Raw genomic sequence first — 11,289 nt, 5'->3', positions numbered from 1 at the left:
AGTAAGTATTAACTGATACTGTTGATAACCTGAGCTGAGTAAGTATAAGCTTGAGTTCAGCTGGAATGTGGTGCAGGAACCAGGTGTGAGTGTTGGTGCAGGAACCAGGTGTGAGTGTTTGTGCAGCCTGGAGCCTGTAGAGCCAATGGGAACTGGGCAGCAGGGCAGGCAGGAAATGGGCAGAGTGTTGGATGCAAAGGCACCAGGCACAGGAGCACCCCAGGGCCCTGGGAAGTGATATCTTGTCAGCCTGGACTGCTCAGATCCAGCAAGCTGAGACTCACCATGGCACTAGTGCAGTCCCTGGCAAGGAAACACTGCCTGGGAGAGGCTGGCAGTTGCCTTCTGCCCTTCAACAGATGCTGAAACAGGTAAGGTCTCACCAGACTACTGTAATGCCAGGTATCCAGCAAAGTCTGCCAGCATTGTGGGGGACAGACAGGTCCTGAACTGTGCCAGCACGGCTGTGGTGCAAAACAGCCCCCTGGCTAGCAGCCAGACACTCGTGAGCAGCACCACACGGCCAGGGATCTGTTAAAGACAAACAAACATGCAGTGGATGCCTTGCACGTGTCTGTGTAGGAGGTGACCCTGCTAGAGCCAGACCAGTTCATGGTCATTAAAACATATATATGGCTCTGGGATGTGTCACCCAGCCCTATCACACCCAGAGAAACCAACTCCACATTTCCTGCCCTTTAACATTCCCATGGCTGCTGCCACAACATCCTGGCTTGGGCCAGAGCTACTCAGCACAAAGATAAACACATGCTTGTAATGCTTTTGAAACTTTCCTTATCTCACATCAGGACAGGTGACTACAAGGAAAGGCCATCCATCCCAACACCTCCCCAGTGGGGAGGTTGCTTCCCTGCCTATGCTACTGCTAGCAAGGGCAGCCACTCCAAACACCCCCTGGAAGGTCGTCTTAGTAGCAGTAGCAGTATTAAACACCAGCCAGGCAGGCTGGCAGCAGTCTTGTGGTTTGGTTTTTTTTTTTTCTGATTGTTAATTTTTTTTAATTGGTTAGAAACAAAAGTGTTGAGGTACCAACAGGCTGATTCCTGTTCCTACCTCTGCCCTCAGAGTGATTCCAGAGAATGTTTATCAATACGGTGATAGGTGCTTTATATATATATAAAAAAATAAATATATATGTATAAAAAACATCTTCCAACATCGTCTTCTAACCCAGGTGAGAAGCAGGCACCTGACAGCTCTCACCCACTACAGAGCTTATCTTGGAACCATTTCCTAAGCTGCCTCAGGAGCTCAAAGGACTCCAACAGGAAGACATGCTCCTCCAGCAGCTGTGAGGCCACAGCCCACAGCGAATTCACATCTGCCTGCTGGATGTCCATGGCATACATCTTGACACCAGTGTTCCAGGCCTGGGAGGGCACCACAGTGCTATGGTCTTGGAGTCATCCATCCATCACAAAGATAGCAATGCAGGGGATCTTGCTGTGCAGGGGATGCATGCCTCAGCCTGCCCCAGAGTCCTTCTAGAAACCCATCCTGGGATTGCTGTTGCAGAAGCACAGATCTGGGTGATGAGACCAGTCATCTTCAGATCTGAAGTGCTTTTAGCTATTCCTCAGCTCTCAGGAGACAGAGCACAAATATCATAGTGCAGAAACCTTGAGATCAGCAGTGGAGACAGCGAATTGAGCCACTGAGTCTTAAGACTGCAGAGAAGTCTCCTTTGTGTTGCTGCACAGGGTGATGCTGGTCAGGGTGCTGGCATGGGTGCTCTGTCCAGTGGGGATGGCAGAGGGATCCACCCCCTCAAAGTGCCAAGCCAGTTTGAGGAAGACATGCCACCTGCAGAGGCTGGGGACACCCCCATGCCCTCCAAAATGGCCTCGTCTACATCTTAGGGTCATGATTTGCTGACAAGGGGAATGAAAGGAAGCTGAGATTCCAACAATTTTCATGTGTTCCCTGGGCACATTCACAGAGACTAAGCAAAGGAAATACACTAACAATAAAGGGAAAATGTTTAGCTTATGATATTAAAATGTTTATAGCAGCAACAATAGTATAGGTTCCAACCTTATATAAAATTTTGATGAACTGCCAGTTTCAAAAGTGAATGAAAAGTTTACAAGAACGACCCGTGGTATTTAATGTTAATAATAAACACATCTAAACTCAAGTACTGATATTCAATGTGGTTGAATTTATGATCACATTAGTTAATTCAAGTTGTTTCAGATGTGTGAATTAATGACTCAACTGAGAATTATTTTAAATATACTTGAAAATCAACACAGGTTTGCAAAGGAGAGAAAATGTTCAATGGTTCAATTGCTCCAAGAAAATATATCACTTCTACTTATATCACTCCTGGCAGACATTTCTCCAACCAAATCTCTGGTAAGGGCAACTCCCCAACATCTTCAGGCACTCCAGTGGTTCAGCATCCCAACCACAAAAAAGCTTTTCTTGACTGAAAACTTTTTCAGCTGACTCATACCTTCCTTGCTGCAATTTTATCCCATTATTTGTGTTATGCATCACAGGTATAGAGAACATACTTCCTTATTCTTTGCAGTAACATTTCCTACATTTTAAGACCCTTGTAATTCTTTAACTTCTTCCTTCACTTGTCTTCCCACTTGTTCCTGGAAGGAAGAGTAACAGATCTTTTAGCTTGTCCCCACAGGTTCTATTTTGTAGGTCTCTCATCATACGCATTTTTTCCAGTGGACTGATAGGGGAACATTTTTTTCCACATCTTTCTTGAAGACAGAAGCCACAAAATCCAAGTTCACATAAATTTTCTCTTGAATCAATGAAAAGATATTTATTCCCTCAGAAATGTAACAACTTCAATGGGTTCACCAGAAAGGTCACACTCCTCCCTCACCACATGGACATGCTGTGTAGCCTAATACTGAGAATCTTCTCCTGTGGGATAAATGAAGCCAGTCTGACTCTCCCCTTGGGTAAGCCTGGTGTCTAACCTTTGGCATCCTGCATCCATGCACTGACAGATAGGGACCAGAGAAGGGTAGAGGGGCAATTCTTCTCCCTCCTGCTTTTGTCTCAGTGCTGGCTTTGGCTGGGGTAGAGTTAATTTTCTTCGCAGTAGCTGTGTTTTGGATTTGTGCTGAACACAGGGTTGATAACACAGAGATGTTTTTGTTATTGCTGAGCAACGCCCACAGTGTCCAGACCTCTTCTGCTTTTCCATACTGCCAGGCTGGCAAGGTACTTGGGAGTTTGGGAGGGCACAGAGTAAGGACAGGTGATCCCAACTGACCAAAGGGATATTCCAGACCATATGACATCATGCTCAGTGTATAAAGTGGGGGGAAGGAGGGAGACTGGGCCATTTGGAGTGATGGTCTTTGTCTTCCCAAGTCCCCATTAGACACGAAGGAGCCCTGCTCTCCTGGAGACGGCTGAACACCTGCCTGTCCATGGCAAGTGTCCATGGGAAGCAGTGACAATTTTTTGCTTTGTTTGTGCATGCAGCTTTTGTTTTCCCTATTAAACTACGTTTATCTCAACCCACAAATTTTCAAGCTTTTACCTTGTTGATTTTCTCCACAGTACAGCTGGTGGGGGAGTGAGTGAGCAGCTGTGTGGTACCTGGTTGCTGGCTGGGATTAAACCACAGCATCCTCCTGGAACTCAGGCCTAGAAGATTCATGTCCACTCAGCACTGTAAAGACTGAGGCAGCTCTTGACCAACTAGCAGATCTTGTTGCCTGTTGTAGGCAGGAAGTTGGGAAGCTCCAAATGTAGATCTTTGGCATGCAGTGTAGCACTTGGGCACCCAGGGTCACAGAGTTATTACAATTTAAGAAGCTGAGTTGCTTAACTGATGGTGGCTCAGATTCCTCCATCTCCTTGGCCCTGGGAGGGACCCAAGCACTGCAATTGCACAATTGCACCACAGACCACAGCACTGGCTTGGCTCCATCATGTCTGTGCATCAGGATTGCAGTGCAGGGAACTAAAAATCAAGTAATCAACCTTTCCCAAATCAAGGAAAGATATTGCAGGTGTGAAGGAAGAGTGGAAGCTAAGTAGAAGGCAAAATAAAATATTTGAAGAAAGAGAAATCAGAGCAACTTTCTGTATTGACACTTGTTTTTAAACTAAAGACATAATTATCCTGTAGCAAGCCTTGGCTACTGAAAAAAAGCATCTTGTTGGGAACTAATTAAAGAATTAGCCAGTGTTTAGCTTCTCACAGATAAAGGAGCATAAGCTTTGAAACAGAAGTGTTTGCAGTATGCTTTTGAAAACTCTCCGAAGACAGCAGAGCTTAAGTCTGTTAAGACTTTTCCTTTGACTATTAAATGCCTGCTCAGATGTCTTAATTTTTTTTTTCCCTAGATTTTTTTTCTCCTTATAAGAGAAGCTCCTGGCACCTCTTAACAGCAGGCATTTTCTCCCTTGCTTGGAGCACGGGGTGGTGTGTTACTATATATCACAGTGATGAACACAGGTCATCCACTGAACCACTGCATATGTGGGACAAGTGTCAAAGCTGGCAGAAAGTACAGTGTTTACTAAATTAAAAGCAACCCACTGGCACTGCGTGCCACACAACCCTGCAAGACTACATTCTAACCAGGCCTTTCCCAGGCACAAGGTGGATCAGCACTGTGTCCTTGACAGACAACCTCTGGGTGCTGCAGGGAATGCAAAGACCCTTTTAGGAAGTTGACCAACTACTTGGTTCAGCAAGAGGGGACAATGACAGTAAGCACTGTCTCTCATCAACTTTAACAGCTCAACATCCTCTGTCAGGGAAGGGATAACCCATCCTGAAGAACATGAGTGACCAGACTCTACACAGGCTCCCACAGCGTGTGCTCAGAGCTGGGCACGCTTCTTGGGGATAACTCGGGTCTGGCTTCAAAAGCAACTTCTCTGCTCTGCTCCCTCTGCTCAGCAGCCTGATGGGAGCTGTGAACTCATGTAACCACAAGTGATTTTCAGAGCTCTACTTGTGTGGACTACAGGATCTTTCTTTCCATGCTTCTCATCAGCCCCACACACAGCAGTATTCCAAGAGCCAGTTACACTCTTGACTCCCCCACTGTCAAATCAGCGTCCAGGCTCTTGGCTAAGATCAGGGATCACAGACTGCCTCCTCTCAAGCACAAGACTGTGGGTGCCCAGCAAAGGAGCACTGGGCATGCTGGCACTGACTGTGTTTGCCACCACCTAAAAATTGCTGTTGACTGCAATTGACCCACTGTAGTTCATTTAGTATCTCCAGCTTTGTTTAAAATAAGCACACATGCAGATGAAATTATCCCTGCTTTCCACAAGACAGATAAAAAACTTTATCTATGCTTTGTGGAAGAGGATGGGAGTTTTACCAGCTCTCTGAAGTGGAAGTACTCCATAGAGACATTATGTGGGAAAGGGGAATCAATTTTTACTAACCTCTCTTCCACTGTCATGCTACTTTGCAATTTTCAGTGCAACCTCTGATATCAGATGCATTCTCAAGAGTCATGAGAATTGTCAGTGCAAATATATTTAGCCATATCCCTTTGGGTAGGTGGGGGAGGAAAGAAACCCCTAAATAGCTGTAAGATAACAATTACTGCAAACATACTTGCTTAGAGAAAGTTTAGTCAGAGTTCAAAGTCCCTGGCAGCTGGATGGCTAGCAGCCAGCTTCTTCTCAAGCTGTCCCTATACAAACCTTAATTCTTTGAGGAGCATGCTCAGAAGAAAAACCCCTTTACTTTCCATACGTCTTCTCCACATGTTCTGAGAACTCCTCAGTCTGAAAGAAATGCTTAAATAAGCGGTAAATTATTTAGACATTTCTCCCCTCTAACAAAAAAAACCAAAAGTCAAACCCAAGCCTTCCATGATAGAAACCATGTTTTATATAGGAAAATTCTCACTATTCATAACATTGCAAAGGAATCAGAAAGTTCACAGCTCTACCAAGTGAGTGAAAATGCCCTGGCTTTCATTCAACTGCACTGTTAGTGGGAGTGAGAAGTCTCCCACACAGCCACAGGAGAAAACTGTGGGATTCGGACTGGAAAAGTAGCAGGGGGAGGATGTGAACACCATTAAAAATAAAACTTATCAGACAACAATTGAATCGTGAGAATGTTATCTGGTTCAACAGGAGCATGAAAACAAATAGGCATTTCAAGAAGAGGGTCACTAGCAAGGTAAATAACTTCAAAATAGCAGGAAGTGACCAAGGAAATGTGCCAAGCTGAGGGCAACAAAAAAAGGTCTCTCCAACAGCAGAAGACAGTCGTGAATATAGATTTCAGTGTCATCCTACATGCAGCTGTGTGGCACTGCACCCACCCACTGCATCCCTGGCCACAGTAAGACACAAGACTGAAGAGATTTGCACAGGACAATGTTTAACATGACCCAGTGTTTATTGACTCCTGCTACATTTTTTCTTAATAGTAACAGGAACACAAAATGTGATGTGTCATAAAATACTACTAGGGGTTTCTATATGAATCCAATGCAAAGTGCCAGCATTGTTGACCAGCATACAACCTGACAAGAGAAGATGCAGTCATAACTCACTCTCAGATATCTGCTGGGAGTACAACAGTCAAAGTAGAACTAGTTATTTGCCTGCAAATACACATCTTCTTCTAGATGCAAGTGGTGTTATAGCCAGCTATTTTGCAACAAGAAATACATATCATATATTCCAACATTTTAAAAAAACACCATCAGAAAGGACTAAAACTGTTTAAAAATAGAAGGAAAAAAAAACTAGTGGATCTTTTTAGACACTACTTTGTAGAAGTCATTCCTCAAAAAACCAGAAGTCATCTAGACCAAAAGATTACAGGCTACTTTGCTCAAAAGGCCAGTGGTCACAGGTTTAAGAATAAAAATAGTCTCTTGATCTTCAGCACTGACTCCTGGCCATTTTTCCTCCCTGCACAACAAAAACCCCCAGTTGAAAATTGTGGCTTACTGCCTCTGCACATTTTTCCCACACAACTGCATTTGAAAAGGCAACCATGTTTTTTAAAGAGCCGTCAAAAACTTGCATGACATGCACATGTGGCATCTTCACAGATATGAACGATGAAGGCACATTACCTAAAGGTTAAAAAAAACAAACCAGAACTTTTGGAGGATTCAAAGATAAATGCCTTAGAGAAAGCACTCTTTTTCACAACTGGCTGACGAGTGCTGATTAGCAATTTGATTCAAACAGTTTGCTATGAAGACAAAACACAAGGAAAAAGCCCCTTTGAAATACCCTTCCCACTGTAGCAGCCTGCTTTCACTCACACAGACAATTTCATTCTTACACAGCAGTTAGCAACAGTTCTAGAGACAGGCAAGAGAAATCTATGTAGAAAACATCACACCTGTGTATTCCTACATGACCAACACCCCCCACACCCCACCCCCAATTAAACTACAGCTTCGTCAAGGAGATCATCCCACTGGAAACACAGTAGAGATCTGAAATAGAGGAATGAGGAATTGGTTTCAAGATCCCGTGCCCTCAACTTTTTTTGCACTTTGATTATATGTGTTAATAAAGACAATGCTCTCTGCCACAGAATAATTGCTCTGTCTTCTACATAGATGAGGAAGATATTGGTTAAAATTCAAAATGTGTACTTTATTTACAATAAATGCAACTATACTGCTCCATGCTCCATCCACCACATGTGCTGCTGACCACTGCAGAAACCTGGTGGTAGCACCAGTGATAACTGAAGTACCTTCCTTTTTGAGTCCTTGCACGAAGCCTTTCCCCTCCCACCACATTATTTTTCCACTGTTCCAGGCTTCAGTAAGATGTGTACTAACAATGCTTTCTGGTTTATCTTTAAGGTTAACGTTCCTACAGGCAAAGTAGTATTTGCTCTGCTCTATCTAGTTTTCCTCCTTTAAAATCATGTAGGAGTTTCAAATTTATGTGCCATTATCAACTTTGCATAATAATACAACAGGTTGTATTCCACCACCTTTTTTAAATAGTAATCCTGTGGGCCCCCCACTTTCAACACCTCTCACATTTCAAAGGGTTACCTCTCAATCTCAAGGAAGAGCCCAAACTCTTTCTCCTCCCACATGAACATTTCAGAATGAGAATTTCAAGTTATCACTCAGTTTCTTTCAAGTCTCTGGTGTGTTACTTAGAAGCAACTGTAGTAGAATAATGGTTTTTTCCTAACATTAAAGGACATTTATCTTATTCTTTGTCTTTTTCTAGTCTTGAGCTGTCAGAATATTTGTCACATATGTTCCCTCATGTTCCTCTCTTAAGGTGCACAGTGGTCAGGCCTATAAGACCATATCTGGATCTCTGGGAGAAGCCAGAGAGAGTAAGGGGTTTCTTAGCACTACTGTATTTACATTCAGCATCCATGGCTAGGCTGAAGGACACTCAGCTTTTTTTTTTTTTTTTAAGATACAAAACTGCTTTAAAAAATATTCCATTTCTATTATAGTTTTTTTATGTCATGAAAGTTATTTCTTTTCTGTCTTATGCAGCTGTTACCCTTCTGTCACTGACATTTAGTAGTTACCATTGCACACTACTTTTCCATTCCCTAGCTCAAGTACAGCCCCATCACAGCACGGCAGCCCAGCACAGCACTGGGAAGTGGGCAGGGGCCGATGGTGCAGACAGACCCCTTCACCACCATGGGCAGGTGGCACAGGAAAATATGGGACACCGAAGGGGGCATCTGTTTGGAACATTTAATAGGGTCTGACATACACACTGACAACATGAGATAAAAATGAATGCAAGTGAGTGTATTAGGTTGAGAACAATTAATGTGAGTGATAAATACATCCACTGCCAGCTCCCAGCTTCATTAAGAGCTGCTTCAGACTGCACAGTAAGTGCTGGTGGTAGAAGCTTAGACAGATTGGACATAGGTCACCAGTTACTCATTGAGTCTAGTAAGTTTAAAAAATAATGGAGAAAAAAATGTGTGCTTTGCCATTGAATAACTCTGATCTCACAGCTTGGGCACAATAGTAGTAGTCACCTGGCATAATAGCTCAATTGAAACGGAACTGCAGTTTCATTCAAATTACATATGCATGCAAAATTAAACAAGTGTTCACTAAGAATATGTGGCACAAAAATCAAGTCTAAGTTACCCATTATTTATCATCTATTTTTTTGACTGCCAGACATATCTTTTCCTTTCAGATTCATATCTGTGTCATACAGAACAAAGCAGATGGAGAACTTGCAAAGCAAACACTTCACATATCATTGGCCTTAAAGGCTAATGCATTGGGTGCCACAAGTCTTCCAAGTTTACCAGACCTTTGGGAGAAAACAGCTGCTTAACCAAATTGTGAAAACAGAAAACATACAACCCATCCTGCTCAAAATAGAAAAAAATGGCTTTATAAAGTTGCGAACAGATACGTAACTACTTTCCCCTCGGTCCTGGGACAGAAAGGGCAGTACAACTGCACAGCTAGAACTTGCCTCTTGAAAAGCAAACAAAATCCAGAAAATGCAATGACTGTGTAGACAAAAATGTGGGAAGTCACATAATTGAAGAGTTGAACCAATGTTCTGTGCAGCAAAATAACGAACAGTACATCAACAGGTCCATTTGGAACAGACCATAAAATGACACTCTACAAATATCCAATTTAATTTCACATGTCCAATATCTCTCTGTGCCCATTTGCAATCTGCCATTGATTTTAAACTTACAAAGCTTCTTCCCGTTGAGCTAGAATTTTTTTCCCCATAAAGTGCAAATAAGACTCAGGTTTTTACCACTAGTTCCAATGACCATTATCTTAGTTTCAAGAGTGATCAAAAGCCAGTTGGCTGAGCCACTACCACTAGGCTTAGTGATACTCTTTTTTTTTTTTAAACCCTGGTTATTTTTTCCAGCAAAAGGCAAAGAGAAAACAAGTCTTTCTTCAACCAGATGCAGCATGACAGGAGGCTGCCTTAAGTACCATCAGTGTAAGACACATATGCTAGACACAGCCAGTGCATTCTTGTGCATAAAAATGATTTGCCCTTGTTTGCTGGAAATGGAAGTCATCTTTGGGATCTTATTTCCTCAGAAGTTGATTAGTCTTCATTAAGAGGTGCTTCTCTCTTCCTTGCATCTACATCAAAAAAGAAGAAAAAGCAAGAAGTAGTTAAACTAGGGGGTTCTGGCTGTGTTCATCTGAAAACTCAAAACCAGAAAAAATCAGCTTGTTTTCAATGGACAACACTTTCCATTTCAGAGTCATGGCATGAATCTACTAGGAGGACTGAACTGCTGTATGATCCCACAGCACATTAATAAGGACAGTCACACAAAGATCTTGACCATTTGTCATGTTGAAAATTGAAGATGACTCATGCAATACTTAAGTAGCCCAATAAACTCTGAGACCCCAGATCAGTGATATTTTCCTCTACCGCCTCTTGGCCCCTATTTTATGATCCTCTTTAAGGGTAAAGCCAGTGCTTGCTTTGCATACAAGCAAAGAGATGACAACAGTCTGTCCTGAAATAATTTGAATAATTACAACTTTGCCCAGCTGCATATGTTTTTAAAAAGACAAGGCCTATCCACACTGCATGTTCAGGAACCAGCTGAGGCAGCCCCTTGAAGACTAGATCTTAAACTGCTCTGAACAGCAAACATTTGATCATGGTCCCAAGCAGGGTGTTGGAACACATCTGGACAACTCAATCAGTGACTCATATGCCATTACTACAGTTGGAGGCAGTGTGGCTCCCATTAGAAAGCTGGGTCACCTCTTTGTGGGCTTCTGCCCTTTATTAATATAGAAGACAGACACTATTCATCCAGAACATTTAGAGAACATAACTATTAAACAGTTTGTGAAAGTCTCACAACTTTGTGCTAAACAAGGTTTGGAGGAGGCAAAATACACCTCCCAAATAAAAGAAGAGCTGACTCCTTATGCCTGGAGTGGCCACCCAGGGTTGGAAAAAAATCTCAGTCATTTGGGACTCAAATCAGAAACTGTGTCTCCCACTTTCCCCATTTTGTTCATCAGGGATTCTGGGGCCAGGCTTGAATCTTCTGTCACAACTTCTCCACTTTGCATAAAATAACTGACTAGCAATTAGAGGAGAAAAAGCTTTCTAAAAATGCATTAGATACACTTCTAGCTACAGAATCATTCCTGGTCTGTCTCTGAATTTGGAAATATCAAAATGCATTAAATTCTTTCTGGTGAACATTTCTAAAAAAAAAATCATACCAGTTAAGTTCCTGAACTTCTTTTTGGCTTCCGCTCTTTCTTCGGCATCAAAATACCACACAGTCATGGCATATCTGTA

At 42.7% G+C, this 11,289-nt stretch overlaps 1 protein-coding gene across 1 annotated transcript in view; it reads right to left on the bottom strand.

The window, feature by feature from the left end:
• Positions 1–6,369: 6,369 nt before the first annotated feature.
• EGLN3 (egl-9 family hypoxia inducible factor 3) overlaps positions 6,370–11,289 on the bottom strand; it is a 28,653-nt gene continuing 23,733 nt past the window's right edge. Inside the window, exons 4-5 of the mRNA XM_085061914.1 lie at positions 11,211–11,284; positions 6,370–10,094 (exon numbers count right to left, since the gene is read on the bottom strand). Of these exons, the coding sequence (XP_084918040.1) occupies positions 10,057–10,094; positions 11,211–11,284 (112 nt within the window). The 3' untranslated portion in view covers positions 6,370–10,056. The remainder of the gene's footprint in view (positions 10,095–11,210; positions 11,285–11,289) is intronic.

The sequence above is a fragment of the Lichenostomus cassidix genome, chromosome 5 (genome assembly GCF_008360975.1).
Source record: "Lichenostomus cassidix isolate B80296 chromosome 5, HeHo_3.0, whole genome shotgun sequence".
NCBI classification, from domain to species: domain Eukaryota; kingdom Metazoa; phylum Chordata; class Aves; order Passeriformes; family Meliphagidae; genus Lichenostomus; species Lichenostomus cassidix.
The sequence above is the reverse complement of the archived record's forward strand: the minus strand, read 5'-3'. Positions and strand labels throughout refer to the sequence as shown.